The sequence below is a fragment of the Buceros rhinoceros genome, unplaced genomic scaffold, assembly GCF_000710305.1.
Source record: "Buceros rhinoceros silvestris isolate BGI_N320 unplaced genomic scaffold, ASM71030v1 scaffold13287, whole genome shotgun sequence".
Classification (NCBI taxonomy): domain Eukaryota; kingdom Metazoa; phylum Chordata; class Aves; order Bucerotiformes; family Bucerotidae; genus Buceros; species Buceros rhinoceros.
The window spans coordinates 36,337-55,178 of NW_010420554.1; the positions used below are offsets into that span (position 1 = coordinate 36,337).

The 18,842-nt window shown below is 37.8% G+C and overlaps 1 protein-coding gene across 1 annotated transcript in view; it reads left to right on the forward strand.

Moving 5' to 3' along the window:
- SEMA3C (sema domain, immunoglobulin domain (Ig), short basic domain, secreted, (semaphorin) 3C) overlaps positions 1 to 14,285 on the forward strand; it is a 50,375-nt gene extending 36,090 nt beyond the window's left edge. Inside the window, exons 10-15 of the mRNA XM_010139349.1 lie at positions 1,472 to 1,560; positions 3,699 to 3,740; positions 5,016 to 5,173; positions 8,138 to 8,205; positions 11,487 to 11,617; positions 13,538 to 14,285. Coding sequence (XP_010137651.1) covers positions 1,472 to 1,560; positions 3,699 to 3,740; positions 5,016 to 5,173; positions 8,138 to 8,205; positions 11,487 to 11,617; positions 13,538 to 13,951 — 902 coding nt within the window. The 3' untranslated portion in view covers positions 13,952 to 14,285. The remainder of the gene's footprint in view (positions 1 to 1,471; positions 1,561 to 3,698; positions 3,741 to 5,015; positions 5,174 to 8,137; positions 8,206 to 11,486; positions 11,618 to 13,537) is intronic.
- The last annotated feature ends 4,557 nt before the right edge of the window (positions 14,286 to 18,842 follow it).

Sequence of the window (18,842 nt, forward strand, 5' to 3'; positions counted from 1 at the left end):
TTAAAGTTTCTACTTCCCTTTTTCTTTTTTTTTTTTTTTTTTTTTTTTAATGACAAAATACTGTGTGTGGTCAGGTAATTGCATATCAATATTCTGGCTTTAAACCTTATTTTTTTTTTTAAACAAAATACGTTATTATTTGCTTTCTTCCTCCAGGGAAATAAGAAGATGTAAATTATTTACTGTAACCAACTTGCCCTACAGCTCTAGCTATGGAATTTAGTCACTGACCTTAAAAGCAAAAACAAAATTGCCCTTTTTCAGTTTATGTTGTCTACATCATAAATTGCCAAACAGGAAGCTGACATTTCCTTTCCTTGGTCACAAATTTATAAAAATACACGTAGATGCTTACCTATATTGTGCTATACTAATGTTTTACTAACAACACAAGTCTGTATTGCTCAGAAAACCTTTGAAGGCCAAACAGAAAGTATACCATGTGGTCTCATTCCTGAGAATAGATACTGAGCAAATACGTTTACTCTACTCAGACTAATTTCCAGGCCTTTCAGGCAAGAGGGATTCTACATGCTGTGCTTTTTCCAAATAAAAATGCTTGTCCTTTTGATTCTCCCAGTCTGCTTTTTCTGCCACATCAGAAATACTTCAGCGGCTGTCTCAGCCTTTTAAGAGCCTTCACAGATGGACCCTTGGATCCCATATATTCTTTCCACATAACGAATTTGGAAAACTAATCACAAATATCCCTTTGGTCTTGCTCATCACATCTACCCTGCAAAAACACTGCCTTTGCCCCATCCTTCTTGCTTCTTACTCCTTTGATCTGAGCGGTTTTGGGAGCCTTGGAACTGTATTTCAGGAAGGCAGCCATGATAGAGTAGCTGCAGTATCTTCACCTTCCTTTTTTCTTTTTTTTCTTATGGACGAAAATATTAACTCCTACCAATACGTAATGGACTTTATTATTATTTGACTTTCCTGGAAAAAAAAAAAAGCTTTCCTCTTACTTTGTTTAGAGGTACACAAGGTTGGAAGGTTTGCCTTCATGTCATCAGTTGTCATTACATTTTATTAATAATATGAATATATATTAAATTCTGGAGTAGCTCTTTTTTACCTGTTTATATTACTATGTTGTTACTTTAAGATCATTAGAATAGGTATTGCCTCTGACTGTGTGTCTGTACAGCAACTAGTACAGAAGATACTGAATTTTATTGATTTTCTTGAGTAGAATGGTAAAAGTAGTGGTAGTAACTCAAGTCATACCATGACATCTTCATGTTCATATATGAGAATAATACTCTATATAATATTCCTATATAAGGAATCATCTCATTGTTCTTTCTGACTCCAAACCCTAGAAATTACTTAACATTTCTTACCTTTTTTTGTCATAATTCTTGGTTTGATTGTTTCTCTTCATAATTGATAAGGTTTCATCTGCTTTTTTCTTTCTCTTGCTCTCTTTCTGTAACACAGTCTCACTTTTTCTCATCTTTTCCAGATCAAGGAACTGTACAAAAAGTTGTTGTCCTACCCACCAACTTCTCTGCAAGTGGAGAACTCATTTTAGAAGAGCTGGAGGTTTTTCAGGTTTGGCTTGCTCCTGCTTTTACTCTTCCAACGTGTGTGTTCACACAAACACTTTGTTCTAAGAGACTTTGGCAAGGGCAACTGTGACTTGATAAAAGATCAAGTAAATGTTCATACTGTCAGCTTGTTACCCACCCAAAGAGGAATATAAAATGTCCACTGTTACGAAGGCTGTAGCTAAAGTCCTTTTTTCCCCGCCATTTAAGTTCCTTATTTTTTATGTTGTTTTTACATTTTATGTATGCTAGAAGGATTTTGATAACACATTTTCATGAGGTCGTGTTATAGTGGCTGCCAGAAGGCAATTTTTATTATTGGCATCATATATTGACACTGTCACTATTTACAGATGGAATCTAAGATTCTTGTACTTCTTTAATTATCTGATATTCTTCTTGATTTTGAGCTGCAGACTGGAAGCAAATCTGAGTTGTTTTTGCTTAGCTCCAGTTCTTCCAAGCCACATTCCTCTGAAGTCAAGAAAGCTACAAGCTTAACACAATGTAAGCTGAAAAGAAACGCAGACAACTACAGCAAGAAACAAGGGAATAGCCACTGTCAATCACTCTGGCACTTAGCAGCTTGTAATAACCTAAAGAAAATGTTTGCCCTCGTGTTAAAAAATCCCTTTCAAATTTTTGAATGGGCTATTCTTTAAAACAGTCTTGGGGCAAGTGGTAGTATACATCTATAATTTTGTCATAGGCTTTTCTCTATTTCATTGAGGGGTTACAGAACGGAAAATTTAAGCTTTTTTACCTAGACAGGCAGCACAAACCATTTCTTTAAGAAAGAGAATACACTCTGTGTTAACCTTCATAAATGCATAATTAGTCTTCCTATGCTTTTGTTGAAAACTTCCCTTTTAAAAAGATACGGGTGTAATACTGCCTAAAGGGAACCCTTCACTCAAGTATTACCGATTCAATTTACTGAAATGTAAATTAGTACAGCAAGAAGGTAGGTGGACCAAGAGGAATCCTCATACTAAGCCTAGTTTCTGGCCCTCCATGCACAGACATTTTTTATCCTGAACCCTAAAAATCACGATATCGTACCCTCTGCCACTGCGATCTGTGCGGGCAGCGTGTCAGTGTTTTGATGAGTCTCTCCAAGAGAGAGGGAATGAGATCACTGTCTGTGTGGCAGTAAATACCAAGAGTAAGCAAAGCACTGATTCTCTTCCAGAGTATAAGCAAGGAAAGGAGAATGTGTCATCAGATCCAATGTTGCATTTGATCTTGAGTTTGCAGACAGTTCATGAAATACTACAGCGGCTCTAAACTCCTTCAAACCTTTGCCAGTTCACATGATTCACAGCCAGATTTTCTAGTCCTGACCTCCCTGCTGTGCTTGTAGTCCACTGCAATTAAACCTAGCCCACCACTATGGCTTTCATTTGTGATTGAGCAAATGCAAAATCCTAAAAAAATACTGAACTTTTTATTACCATGAGTTTTATCATTTGTTTGGATGAGAATAACAAATTGCTTCACTTGCTTAAGGCAATGAATGTGATAATTCCTTTTCCAGCCCTTTAACATTTGTTTTGGACCCAGACAATAACAGACTGCAGTGATGACACACAGTAGTATACAGTACTGTCTCTGGGAAAGAAACATTCAATAGCACACATTCCATTTTTAATATTTTAGTCATTGATAATCTGAATGTATATGTTGGATGGTAACCAAACCGTATGTGCTGTAGATAATGTGTTGGAGAAACATGACATATTCTTACCAAGATCACGTAGTAAATATGTGCAGGCTATTTGTGCTATTTTCATCATTGTCAAAGAACAAACATTGTTTCTTATTACAAAGTGAGAGTAATGGCTTCAAAATACATTGCTCCTATATTGCTGAGGTAACACAGATGGAGGTTAATTAGAAATGTACAAAAACTTGATGCACATGAAGAATAATGCATTTGAGTGTAGCCAATTCCTTTTGTGAGACATTAGTCACATGTGTGTGATTTGTTTAGTTCTGAAAGTAGCAAAGAATCAGTGAGAGTGAGTGATGCTTTTCCAAGTTTTGAAAAGTTATAGCTTTTTTAGATAGGACTTTGTTTTTATTGAATTTATAATTTTAATTTTACTCCTTGTAAATGTGATTTGAAATTTTGCCTTTCAGAGTAATTCTCCTATAACATCAATGAAGATCTCATCTAAAAAGGTAAAGAGGAGTGGAATGATTACTTAGTGCTTATTAATTGAGAAGCAAATTGACTTAAAGATGTTAGAATACCAATTGTTGTGCAGCGTACTAAATATAGGCAGGAGATTCTCCTTAATGATTATGGAGAAACTTGACTGAAGTTTGCATGAGCTTTTTACATGCCACAGAGTCAGTAAGATAAAACAATTTCTATTCATTATATATAATTTCTAATTCACTGAAAAGTGTCAATTTTTTTGTGGTTTTCTTTGACAACTAAGGAAAAGAAGTTCTAAAAGAGGAAATTTGCCCTCCCTTTTGTTCCTAAACAGAAATTTTCCCTTCGAAGTCTGATCAATGCAAAAAGATATTGTTGGGTGGTTGGGTCCATGGTACTATTGTGTGTATTTGTTTACTAGTAATGAATGATGGCAATAAGAATGATGAAAACAGCTGAGAGGATTTCTGTTGAGATGTTAAACACCCAAACTAAAAATAGGTATCCTGTGATTTTGTAAGCAACTCATAGCTCAGTATTTTACAAAATTCCTAATAAGTAAACATTATTAATTAAACTGAATTCAATGTAATTTTTTTAGTTTTATGACAAAAGATCAGGGGAGTTTCAAGGATTTTGTTCAATATTAATTTATATTTTAAGAATTGATCGATTGATCAATTGTTTCTGAGTGAAACTGTCATTTTGGCCCAGATTTTGGTGATGACCTGTTCCCTTTGAACTTCTTTTGCAAAAGCTCTCATTTGTTATGGGACTTCTTTTGGATTACTTTTCCAGCTTTATAAGAATATCAGAATCTGGCCCTAAGCCTCAACATAATCTCTGTGTTTTGTGTTTTGGAAGTCTATGCACCAGAGAATCCAGCTAGAAGCTCTGCATAACATTTATTAAAGTGACTATTATGCAGAGAAAATACTTAGTTCAAAGGCTTGAGCCAATAATCCTCACTGAGTAGGAACCAAGTTCTCAAATCGTAACTCAGACTGCGCAATATTAACTCAGACTGTCTGCCCCAGAACAGAACAATGACACTCAACGTCCATAAAACACTAACGTTCCCCAGTGTTTCTAAGTGTTTTGTAATAGGAAGGTGGAAATATTCTAGGCCTGTTCACCTGGAAGGTTTCTGTTTATCTTGGCTTAATATATATTGGCGGCTTCCCTCTTGTCTTGAGTTAATTCCAAAATTAATTGAAAGGTTTTTAGGTGTGTTAGCCAAGCCTCAGGTGAAGCTCCTCCACATATGAAGTAAATCTTTCCATTTCCTTCTGCAGCAACAGTTGTATGTGAGCTCAGATGAAGGGGTCACCCAGGTATCCTTGCATCGCTGCCACATCTATGGGTCCGCCTGCGCTGACTGCTGCCTAGCCCGAGATCCGTACTGCGCCTGGGATGGCAACTCCTGCTCCAGGTTTTATCCCACAGGGAAAAGGTGAGCAGTATTAAGCAGCCCATGAAGTCTGCAAGGAAAGAAGGCTTTTGTTCTGCTGTGTAGCCTGGGGTGTCATAACGTGATGGAGAAGCGGGATGTCATTCCTTTCAGGAGCGTGTACAAACAATACCTCTGCAGCTATTATGCTTGGCATTGATCATCACCTAGGAGTGTATTCTGCAAGAGCGTATGACAAAGAGCCTGCCTTTTCATATTTAAAGTAATGGACTGAAAAAAAGAAAAAAAACCTCTCATTGCTAATCAAAAATATTCATCCTTCTGTTTCATGCACTCAAAATCAGTGAAACATTTGTTCCCTTTGTTTAAATTCAGTTGCTAGCTATAGATCCAATTATGATAGTCCTAAAAACAGCAAACTATCTCTCGGGCTGTCTGAAGAATCAAGTTCGTTTTTTTTTTTTCTTTTTTCTTTTTTTTTATTCCTCATTTGCTTCTAAGTGAGAAGAATTATTTCCAGGGAAATTTTAGGCAAATGAGATCTCCAAGTAATGCCTGCAGTTTTGGTGGTTTTGACATGAGATTTATTAAAGTAGACAGGGAAAGCAATTTCTCTTTAATTTACAGCAGAGCTAATAGTCCATCTCATAATTCTTATGCAAAACAAGAGCATCTTTCCTCTTCCCAAGGGAAATATTTAATAGCAGGAGGCTACAGAGCTCTTGTATTACTAAGATTTCATTTCATATACAAACAAAGCTACAGAATATACAATGAGGTATTACTGCAGAGGAGACAAACCTTTCAGGGGTGTGCCAGAGCTTTACCCACCATGTGCCATTGTGCTCCCTGCCTGAACTGAGCTGCAGATGCAGCAGATGAGGGAGACAGTAGAAAGAAAAAGGAAAAGCTTGGCTCTGCTCCGGTGACGCAACCAGCTGAAGACAATGCCATCCCTTGGGATTAAAGACAATTACTTTTGTTATTGCAAAGTTTTCTTGACTCATTCTCGTTATTTGAAATTAAGAGGTAAAGCTCAGCCTGGCTATGTAGCAATTGGTAAAGTACCTGGGGTTTTTACTGCTTCCACTCTAACATATTCAGCCTCCAGTCTGCAACCTGATTGTTTTCTTCCATGGAACAAAGGTGAGAAGAGAAGGGGAGGAAAAAAAAGAAAAATCCCCAAGTCTCAGGCCACCTAACTCCTACGCTAACATAGCTGCCGAAAGATACAATGAGCAGTCAGGTATACCGAGCCTGTGCAGTTTCCCATGGATTCCTTGCCATCCCTGTTAAATACACCTAGGGTTATTTCCACTGGAGCTTACTTTCATGCTGACATTTTGTTTGCAATTTGGTTTTTACATCAAACAAAAATGAACACCTGAAACTGTTTGGAAAAAAATCTGGTTTTCGTATGTGAAGGAAATGCATTGTCCCTTTATCTAACAAAAAAATTATGAAGGAGAAAACATTGGTAATTAGAGCCAAATCCCATAGTCTAGGCAGTAGCATCTGCTGGACACGTTTGCTTATTTGCTTCTTTTGACGCTTCTGTCTCCCAAGGATTACTGTGGTTCCTCATCAAAACACTTGACAGTGTTATCTTTATTTTCTAACCATCACCTTCTCAACCTTTGTTTTTAATCAATGTCAAACTGTAAGGTTGCATTCTCAGAACTGCTTAATGCAAGAGGCATGCCATTTCTGAGCAGCTCCCAGTAGCACAGGAATCCTGAAATTCTCTCAGGAGTTCTTCGTTGTCTCCTTTGACTCACATAAACAGTTCACAAGGACTAAGATGCCAAGGCATAAGATGGAATAAAAAAACCCATCAAAAATATATTTGGAATGTCAGAAATTACTCCTTTGAAACATCACCTTTCAAATGGTTCCTTTCAAAACAATGCAGTGAAGGATCAGGTGACATGGGATGATAAACACCGTCCCCGGGTGTTTGTGCAGTACCTGGTGTAATGTGGTCATAGAGGCAGCGCTCTTCACTCAGCAGTAGTGGAGCTCCAGGGGCTTTTTATGGTTTCTGATCTTGCGAGTCATTAGTGCACAGTTCCGAATAGAACTGTTACATATCCCTGCAGCATCCATTTGCAACAATCTATCACCAGTGGGGTTTTTTTGTTGTTGAACTTGATGAATATTGAACTAATTTACAGAAAATTCAGCAAACAAAATAATATATCTTAAGAATAAAAAATTCAAGTATTCGGTATGCACCGAATTTGGTGAGCTGAGGAGAACTGAAATGCCAGTATTGTCAATCCCAGTAAGCTCCCTAGCTAATTTGCTATAGAGTCATGCTTTCACATCTGTCATCTAAATAACATAACAAAGTCTCATTTAGAAGCATTCTGGGACTTGGTGAGTTTGAGATCTTCTTGAAATGGTCACATGCCCTCAAGTAGAGGACAGTACTGAATCTTAACTCCTCACCAATCTGGATGAATACTTCAGTCATTTTGCTACCAAGGTGGCCACAGGCACCAAAAATAAGGTGTGTGTCAAAATCAAGGGGGGTTCATGACCTGTGTCATAATTTTCTGTTGATGCATTAGATATGGGCACTGTGACTCATGCATGTTATTCTTAGGTGTTTCCCTTTATGAAGAGTTCCAGCTGGGGATTCTGGCTTGACTGCCAGGGCTTGCAGCTGTGACCCTGTGTCTATTTCATGGTATAGCTCTAAGCCTTCCATCTCTATACATATATACCTCCATTGCAAAACTACTTTGCCTACCAAAAGTACAAACTTTTTTTACAAACTTCAGCAAACTGATTATTCCCTTGGACAGTGTCTTCACTCTAGCAAGCCTGCCAAGAGTAAAGCACACTGACAGTAGGCATTGAACTATCCCTAAGAGTTGATCTAGTGAAAAAAAAAAACAAACAACAAAAAACCCAAAACCAAAGCAAATCCATAAATAAAAAAATGTTTATTTGCAGTGTAGCTATCTTGGAATAACATTTTGTTTTTACAAAATATTTCAGGAGGAGTCGTAGGCAAGATGTGAGACATGGAAACCCTCTGACTCAGTGCCGAGGTTTCAACCTGAAAGGTACTATAATTTAGAGATCCTCATGCTATATAAAGAACACATAACTTTCCTTTATGTGATTCATCATAACTCACATTAGCTGTGTGGTTTACTGGTAAAGCATAATTATTTTCCAAGCCTGAGTTTTGTTTTGATTTGACTTTAATATCTTTCCTTGCAAATACATGAAACTTGCATATATATGATAAAATGATGAACCGTGAAAACAAAGTTCAGCATATATGAAATGAGAAGCCAACAGTGTTGACTAGAAACAGGTACAGTTAATTTGAGGGCACTTCTACTTCTGAATCCATCCAGTCTTTATTAATTCTTCTTCATATATTTAAGTCTTGGACCTCAGAATTGTTTTGCGTAATTGAGGGCATATTGTTTTGGAGCACATCTTTCAGCAAACAGCAGGTGCTCGACTTGTCTTTTGAGTTATTATTTCTTTCTTTTGACTTTACATGGGAAAATAAACCATTCCAATTCTCTTCATGAAGTCCCTTATTTGGGGGTGTGCTACTGTTTAGTCAGCCTGGAATAGTGCAGGTGAGCAGGGGAGCCAATGCTCTGCCCTCCCAGCTACGACTTTGTCCAGATTGGTGGACACCAATCAAATATTGCCAAAGCCATATTAAGAGTGGACACATACATAAAGATGGCTTAGTCATCTTCGGCTCCAGGCTGTGGCAATATATGCTATCAAACCAAGCACACATGTTAGAGCATTATGCTCCTTTCACCTCTGTTTCTGAGCCTTTTTGAAGTGCATTTTCAACTGTTCCATTTGGAGACCAGGTAATAAACCTGATAGTAAATTTTTGTTTGAATTTTGTAATAAACGAACAATGCTTTTAGAGTTACATGTGACATGCTCAGTTAATAATAATTCGACTGAAATGATATCCAGTGGGTCTCAAAAGAATCTTCTGGATCAAAACAAACTCCAACAGTCTGTTGGGTGTAGATCCCTCAGCTCAAATGTGGCTAATCCTGCTCGAGCTGCCAATTTACAGCGCCAGCGGGTCTTTTTCCATGACTCAGTATTAGGTCATTTATATGAACCTGAGTAGCTTGAACGGGTAATTACGAAAAATGACCCCACCATTAGAGTATGCACCTGAGCTCTGAGAAGTCCATGTTAAAGCTTAGGCTCTGAATTATGAAGTAACTTGAGCTGCACCTCCTACCTTGCAGGCATGTGCTGTGACCACCCACCCATTGTCTGTCCCAGGGGTGGGTGACTCCTCTGTCGATGTGGAAATTGTGAGAATGTTAACTGTCTGCTTTCTGGACTGAGGGGGATCAAATGTTTAAACCTTGACAGTCTTGTGAAACATGTTTCTTGTTTTCCAACCTTTTTTTTTTTTTAATGTGAATGTATTTATAGGTTTATATGTTTTAACAACTTTATAAACAACTTGGTGATAGTAGCGGGATATGGCATAGGTAGATGTTTCCTCAGTGGAAAAAAAAAAGATAAAAAGAAACATCGACTTATATCAAAATATAATTAAAACCAAATATAGCAAAACTACTATGTTAGGGGAAAAATTGAAATCTACCTAAAGGGCAAAAGACCAGAGAGTCAGGCAATAGAAAAAAAAAAAAAAATCATGGTGAAACAAAGTCTCTAAATGTGATAGTTTGCATGCCTTAGACCTCTCAGCATGTATAAACTCAGTATTTTTGGCATATTGTCATTTTTAAATAGGTCAAGGACTAACGGGCTTGTGTGTAAATCATCATGGTGAAACAAAGTCTCTAAATGTGATAGTTTGCATGCCTTAGACCTCTCAGCATGTATAAACTCAGTATTTTTGGCATATTGTCATTTTTAAATAGGTCAAGGACTAACGGGCTTGTGTGTATCCCTTTCAAATGTTCTGGTTAATTTTGTTGTGCTCGTGTTAGCCCTTGTTGCCATTAGAGAAATGCATTTGTCTTCTCTCAGTCTTTTTCTTAGCATGTAGAAGTAGCAGTAGTATGGAGTACATAAGGAGTTAGAAATATATTGATCAATTAAACAGACAAAAATGCCTTTCCGTGGTAAACCTAGTTCCAATGTACACAAAAATAAATAATGTGTTACAGCTCTGATTCTCACTGTTCAACAGCTGCAGATAGGTCAGCCCACAGATGAGCTCTTTGCTAGCTTATGGTCTTTGAATGCAAAATATTTCCATGTTAAGCTAAAAGTTACAACTGATTTTGGTACTACCTCAAAAATGTGCTAAGAACTTTGAAGGACTAGAACCAAACAAAGTCTCCTTCCTTTAGTAGAATAGGTTCCAATTTCACATATCAGTTGATGAAAGAGGCTGAAAAGAATAGGAGATAAAGCAGAGCCTGAGGAAAACCAGTCTTAGGACTGTGGAAAAACAGAGTCAGATTTTAGATGTGTAGACCTCTAGGTATTTGCATTTCTCATATTATTTGGTATCCATTGCTTCTTTGTAAAAAAAAAAAAATTCTTTCATATACAAGGTAAGCTTTTAAATCTGGAAGTGTGTTGTTTTCAGGTCAAATACTACGATTCAGGCCAAGCAGTGAGCATCTACACATTCTTATTGGCAACTGCAAATTGTTCATCTATCAAGACTATAAAGAGACACAAGCCTAAGCGATGACATGTGCTTAGCACTTGCCCAGGTGCTGCCGGAGTGCTATAAATCTGTCCTGCTCCCTGTTGCCGACCTGTCTCCTTATTCATTGCATGTCGGATTTAGAGCCAAGTCCCTTCCTTGCTTTTGGAAGACCGGCGAGGACTGTGAGACAAGTCTGCCCTCTCTCGCTTCCCTGGGATACTGCATGCCCCAGCAACGGAGCCTTCCTCAGGGCATGCTGCTGTGTTTTGAGTCACACGACCATATCCCCGACTTGTAAACGGTGAAGTGTGAAGAAATATATTAAATGTGTCATTCGCCTTTGGCTCGTTCTAGACAGCCGTTCTCGTAGTAGTTGAAAATGAAATAATTTCGGGGAGCAACATCCCTCAGCTCTGTTATCCCATCAGCAGAGTTTAACAGCCCACAGGTAGCCTACTTTCTCAGAACAGAACGTGTTGGATTGAAAACACTGGTATTTAGAGTTGAATGTGCTTCTTCCTATTTCATTTAATTTATTTGAGAATTTTGTGCCCTACGTTACTTACTACTGGCCAATATCTGCATCAGATATGCTTCATTTTTCCTGGATTGCAAACATTTTACTCATATTGCAAACAGTTATTGCAAAATTTGCTTTCAATGTCAAATCACCATCACTGTAGCCTGATGTGTTTTCTTTTTGTCTAGCATACAGAAACGCCGCAGAAACAGTTCAGTATGGAGTGAAAAACAACACCACCTTTCTTGAATGCACCCCCAAATCTCCTCAGGCTTCTATTAAATGGCTGCTACAGAAAGACAACGACAGGAGGAAAGAGGTGAGTGATGCGATCAGTAGCTCTGGAAGGGACCTCAGGCAGCATCTCCTACACCCCCTGGACCAAAGCGAGGGAGCGTTTATGTTTTCATCAGGCTACAGTGAAGCTGGAGAGTTTGTGTGGATGCAGGACAGTGACCAGCACTTTAGTCATACGAATTAAGGACAGATTCTTCAGCGTAGCTGGAACTCCTCAGCCCCAGTGATTTCTGTATTGGACCAGAACACCGATCAGAAAAATCCTGTCAGTCCCTAAAGACAGGGGACTAGATAATGAATTTTTCCTTCACACTTTACTGATTGCAAACTAAAGACTTGCAGCGCTCAGGACTTCTTATTGGCCGGAGGAAATAGGCATAAAAGCAGTAGCATGTATAAAGTCAGGAAGAAGTTAACATGCCGTAGCCCTTCTGTGCTGTTGAAGACCCAAAGGCAAAAGTGGGGGAAACATGAGGGTTTTCTTTAGCAAGAAACTAGCTCAGGCTAAGGGCACATATTGACAGAAGCATTTCCCCACCGTGGTGCAATCACATTTTCCATTACTGCATTCTCTAAGGCTCTCAGTTTCAGCACAGTAATATACAGTATGATTGTTTATGGGGAATGTGTCATCCTTAAGTAATATAAAAGGAGGAAAAATCCATTTCAACCCCAAGGCACTTACTATATTAATAAAAAAGAACATCTTTTGAGAAGACCTATTAAGTAATATGGTGTCTGTTGATAGGTTATCAATACTGAAAAGTGTTACTCTCATATCAGGCCATTTTCTGAAATCAGAGAGAACTTAAATGCCTTTCACTGAGTCCTTCATGCTGTTTCTCTCACTCTTCAAAGACTCAAGCTGTGTCCTGCCAATCCAGGTGCAGTTCTGTAACTCTTTGCTTTAGCAGAACATCTCCCTTTTTTGTTCTTATGTTCAGTAACCATATTAGAACGAATGCAGTTTTAAATAACAACAAACTAAAGAAAACAAAGTATTAATTACATTTCAAGGTCTCAAATTGCTGGAAATCTTACCTCCACAGTGGCTACAAAAGTTTAGAACAACAGAATAGCATAATAAATAAATGAATTCCCTAGAGAATCAGGTATAATGCAAAGTGCAGTGGCAAAATAGAAAAACCATTTATAAAAATACGTGCATAGGTATTTTTTCATAGTGGGTTAAATTGGTGATTTTTACTTCAGAGCTACGATGCAAAGTAGCATGTGCACAGTCATTTATAATCCCATGATAACTCAACAATGCTTCCTTCTGATGATGTGACCATATCCTGGGACTGTCCAGAGTCTGAAGCCAGAAAGGAAATAGGAGAGTAGAAGAATTGCTCTTGGTTTCCAATGAGCCAAGTCCTAGCTGAAGCCACTGCAATAAAAACTTTTACACAAGGCTATAGACTCTGCAGTGCAGATAGAGCTCTTCAGAAATTAGCCCCAGGATCCTGCTCAAAGTCTAAATATTTAACTAGGAGCCACCTTGTGTTCTATTCCAGATCAGTTCCCAATTCTGTACCTTTCTTCTGTCAAGTCTCAGCAGCAACCTCTGATGCTGGAAGAGACATTTTTAGGGGTTTAACCCTGGCAAATAAAAGTTCATTTCCTCAGCTCTGCAATTTGACCATTATGTAAACTTTTCTTTCATGTAGTCTCCAGATTTGCATTTTTGTCTCCATCCTGGTTAAATCTATTATAACATAACGAATAAAAATATTGAAGTCATCTCCTTAACAACACTTAACTACTAGAGGGAAGTTCTCTCCTCACAGTAGCAGTAGCAGTGGTCTCTGGGAGATGTGATAAAGCAAAGAAACCCTTTAAGAAAAAATGAGCTGTTTGAAGTGAGGCTTACCAAGAAGTCCAATACTGTGTTGTTCTGTAACAATCCCTGACAAGTCCCTTCTTCCTTTTTGCCCTTTAGGTCAAACTGAATGAGAGGATCATAGCTACGGAGCAAGGACTCCTCATTCGCTCTGTCCAAGACAGTGACCGGGGTCTTTACCACTGCATCGCAACAGAGAACAACTTCAAGCAGACCTTAGCCAAGATCAATTTCAAAGTGTTGGATTCAGAGATGGTGGCCTTCATGACTGACAAGTGGTCTCCTTGGACCTGGGCCAGCTCAGTGCGGGCACTGCAGTTCCATCCAAAGGACCTTGTGGGAGCTTTCAGCCACTCAGAAATGCAGATGATTAACCAGTACTGCAAAGACAGTAGACAGCAAGGTCAGCAGAGAGAAGAATTGCAGAAGATGAGAGGGGACTACAGCAAGCTAAAGGCCCTTATCAGTAGCAGGAAAAGTAGAAATAGAAGGAATCAATTACCTGGATCTTAATTTTATTTTGTAGTAATAGATATCTCTGCCTTCACTGTAGGGGGCTTATATTTGTCTAGTGAGAACAAATTTGAGCAAATCTGATAACAAATTAAATGAAAATCCAACAAGCCTCAGAAAAGATCCATTTCCCAATAAAATGCAGTGTAACTTCACTAAAGAAAATAATTCAGAGCATTTTCTTTCCTCGATGCTTACTGACACTAGGTTGGGCTCTGCCCTAGAAACGGAACTGGGTATTCATCTTAAACCGGGTTCATCTTTAACATCTCAGTATTTAATTACAGCTGAATAGAAATCTTTACAAAATCAATGCATTATCCTGCAACTTCAGAACTGTACCAACCAGACTGGTGGTGAAAGGATCTGGATTAAGATGCCTGCTCAAAGGAGGATGGTACTAAAGTTTCCTTGCACTGCATTTAAGAACATGAGTTTCTTTTTGTTTACTGTTCAATATAGGGTTTACAGCTTTCACTCATTGTTCAAATCACGTGAATGCATGCTGATAGGAAGCAAGTAAAGTACGGTAGAAATGTTTTGTTCATTCAGAGGTCAAATGAAGGAACAAGTAGAAGAAAAAAAATTATGTTATCAGAGGAAACACTGATCATTGTGAATAGTATGAGTTGTAATAAATTCATGAGTTCTGGAATGTAACTTAAAGTATCTCTGCTCATATTGATTTCTATTAAAATAGGGTGTCCTATAACACTACATAGCTTTATAAGTGGCACAAAACTAATAAGAGAATGTTCATTATAGATGCAATTTTGAAAAACACCTAAGTGACTTAGGTATTTTAGCTATTTTTCAAAGAATTACACTCCAGTTTTTTTCAAGGGACGGAATGTGGCTATACTGTATAGTTTTTACTCAGAAGTGAAAAACATAGATTATCTTTAATCTGTCCCATGATTAAATTGGAGCTGGTCTGCAATGTGGAAATAAAGTTATGAGTGTCTTTGAACATTTTAAAACATTATTTTTTCAATTGTTTTCTCAAAGTTGCAAATATTTTAACTAGAATTTTTAAATTAAGCCATTTCCATTTTCCAGTTTTTGTACCCTTTTTCTTTTCAATGTTATTTTCACAATTTCCTCTTATTTTCAGTTTTCTGCTGAAAAGAAGTTTGGGAAAAGAGAACAAACACAGAAACAAACAAACAAAAGAATGAGGGAAAAATAAAACTGAAAAATGGGTTTGGGTCTAAAACCAAAAATATAGCAAGTTGAGAGGTATGTTTAAACAGAAATATTTTTGTTTAAGAAGTAGCTGTTAGGTCTAATGAAGTACGTTTAATTGAAAATTGGGTAAATGTGCATCAAGCCATCCCAGGAAAAAATTATTGCTTTTTTTGTTTTGTTTTTTTTTTTTTTTGAGCAACACTAATGCCAAAAAGTGGGAAGAAATCTTCCTCGTTTTACTATGTAAGAGTGTTCTGAAAGCCGCTGAGTTTGTTCAAATGAGAGAGATAACAAGGTTTTAAAATGTATGAATACCTTAGAAAAACTGTGGTTTGTTCCATGGTATTTTATGATAGTCTACAAAAATATAAGCTAAAGTTCAGCTCAAAACTGAGCTATGTGAAGCTCAAAAAAAGAAAAGAAAAAAAGAAAAGAAAAAAGAAGAGAAAACAAAAAAGAAAACAAAAAAGAAAAGAAAACAGAAAAGAAAAGAAAAGAAAAGAAAAGAAAAGAAAAGAAAAGAAAAGAAAAGAAAAGACAAAAGGAGTAACTTTCTGGAAAAAAAAAATTCAGTGAAGATTATTTCTGAACCCAGAGAAAGTAAGATAAGATAAAATATTGTTTAAAAGGTGTTAGTTCCAGCCAGTAACAGATGGGTACTGTATTTTAAAACATAGTTTTAAACATTCTGACGGGTCTTTGTTGAAAGTCTTTGGGCATTATTTTGGTTCTGCTTCTATTGGAATGCTGTGGGAGTCACTCTGCAGAGCGTAGGAGAACACCTCTGGGTTTGTGCCACTGTGAACTGAAATCTGGTGCAATGGAGGTAACACTGGTACTCACCTGACCTCGGTTAGATGTGTCACTGTATGACCACCTCACGCAGAACAGTTGGGAAAAGGGCCCTGATCGATTGAACCACTTAAACAGTGTCTCTTAGTCCTTTTGACACTAGTAGGAGCTCTTTGGATTTGATTTGCATACTTACTGCGTGCTTCAAAGCGGGTGGCAATGCCAGCCTGCTGAAGTACTGCCGTCTGGTTAAGTGCTGTCCTTAATCAAGGCCTAAATGCATATTTCTGCAATATGTAGCCACTGGTATCTAAGGTCCTTCTTACATCACCAGAAGAGAGACCTTAGAGAAAGCAGCAGCTCCCAGAAAGAGAAAAGATGAAACCATGAGGAAACTTTCTCTTTGACTTCTGCAAGCCCCAAGAGCTGGCAAAACAGACTCTGGAGGATAAAAAAAGGAAAATGAGATGGGTAAGGAGATAGAAGATGGGTTTTGGGATTGGGTTTTTTTTTTCCCCAGCTGACTTTCAGTGCAGCAAACTTTTTTTTTTTTCTTTTTCTTTTCCTGAGGATGACTGACTTCTGAAGTGTGTAAGTGACAAACCAAAAATTGAGTGCCACAAAATAGAACTACCTCCTGGAATGACATTAGTGCATATACTCTGTATGCTGCCATGCTCTTCCTATTTCCCCAGCAGATTCACTGCAGAGTTAGTGTGATATTAATGTCTATTGTGAGGATCATAATTGCTTCCAGATGGAATACAGTGATTAATCGGTATTTAAGGGTACAATTTACCCTTTAAGTGGTTAGGTACAGTGCTATTTTAGTAGGCCCCCCATTAGACCTCAGAAATTATAGTTACACTGTTTTCTAATAGAATATCGGCAATAAGGGATTCCGTTGAAACAATCAGTATAACTCAGAGTTTCGTATGATTAAATAATAATATTTTTAAAGCTGCTTCATATACCATTATTATGGTATGACTGTTTAAGGGATTATACTTAAACTAACATTTTTCCTGCTGCATGAAAACTTCAGCATATATATGTCAGTGTGTAACCAGTCCAAGCTTCCATGCTTTAGCAGCCTTCCCCTGTGTACAGAGTAGGCAGGAGCCAGATGCTCAGCTGGTATAAACTAATGTAACTTCCTTGCTGTCCATTTAGCTACTGTGGTTTATACCAGCTGAGGGTTTGGCCCTAAATGTACAGAATAGACAAACTGCAATTTTCATTTGTTTAAAGTAGCCCCTCTACTGTAGGTAACACCAAAACGTAAGATTGTAATATTGTTTGCGTTATTTAATACTTCCTATTTTAAGGGTTACTAAATAATGTATATATTTTATTCCTTAAAAAATACAAGAGCAAAATGACTTCTAGGCATAACTTCACCCAATGTAAAGATATGTTATCTGCTAAAAACTTCACCGTGTACTGACATTTTTTTGGCTATTTTTATTTTGTGTAGTTTGTAAAGTTTGCTGAAATCTTAACCTAACATTGTGTTCTTTGCAGTTGTTGTTACTGTAGATATGTGTGTTTTATTAAGAAAATCTTGGTTTTAAGAGTGTAGGTATGTGTATAAGTTCCTAGCATGATGAAACTGTCATCACAGTGAATATGCATTATATAGTGTGTAAGAAAGAACAAAACGTAGTTTAACATAGTGCTATTTAATTGAATATCTAAAATACTATTTGCTTGACAAAATAAAGAGTGTTGCAACAACTTAAAAATTTGTAGTCTTCCCCTTTATAGATGTGTGTTAAAAATAAGGAACTTTTTTTATCTGAAAAGCGATCCTGTAGAATTTCTTAAATAAGTCCAAGAAAATACTCACAGTGACAGGTATGGCGGCTGATCACTTCTGAGCCCTGCTCTGTGCTGAACATTCAGTCACAGAGATTTTCAGGAGAACAGGAAGAGCCAGAGATTAAATCTTTCAGAAATTATCTCACGCAAAGACCTTGAATATAAGCATGTTAATGTTTATTCATTTTGGGAGGGAAGAAAAATTTGTTTTCTATGAGAACTGTAAAGTCAACCAGAAATGTCAGACTGATAAAGCAACGTGTAAGTGCTTTCTGCTTTTATTTCACTGGGGAAAAACCACAAAAACCTTCAAACAAGCCAAAACTCAAGGGCATTCTGTGAAGTCTTGCTGGTAAAACAAATTAACAAATCGTGTGGTTCAGCTTTGTCTTTCAGTCAGGACTTGAGACATCCTCCCAGCAGCTCTGCAGAACAGGCAGGTTGGCAGGACTGCACTGAAGGATGCTACAGCTCTCTCCCATTTCCTGGCTTGTACTTGAAGTGCAAGAACCTGCCTGACACCTACAGTACGCTCCTTTTTCCTGCATCTGTCATCCAAGCAGTGCTATCACTGCTCTTCTCATTGTCTGTTTTTCCAGATGGATTTTAAAAAGAATGCCTCCTCAGATCCTTGGGATAATAATTAAAAATTAAATGTCACAATTACTGACCTTCACAACAAGGTTCTCGGTCATTAAACCCGGATTTTGATTTCCCAGATAGATAGGGTCCTGCAAGGCTTTATGAGGTGCGAGTGGGTAAGATTACCTCACTCCAGAACTTCCGTACTGGCTGGTTCCTAGATGTGCTGATACCGGATGGTTACCTGCTTCAGCGCTCAGGACAGTTTGTGTCAGAAGCTGAGGTTTCGAGCACTCCCACAGCTGTAGGAAATGTTTGGATTAGGCTCCAAAAAAGCGGGGCATTTACAGTTTTATGTTCTTAGAAACCTTTCCCAGATTTGATCCTCTGTCTTCATATTCTCCTCAGTTGCAGGGTTGCAGCATAGTTCAACACTTATTGCTTTGTTTCCTTAGCCCCGAGCAGTGGCAAAACAAGACACAGGATTTCTCTGGACATCAGATGTGAG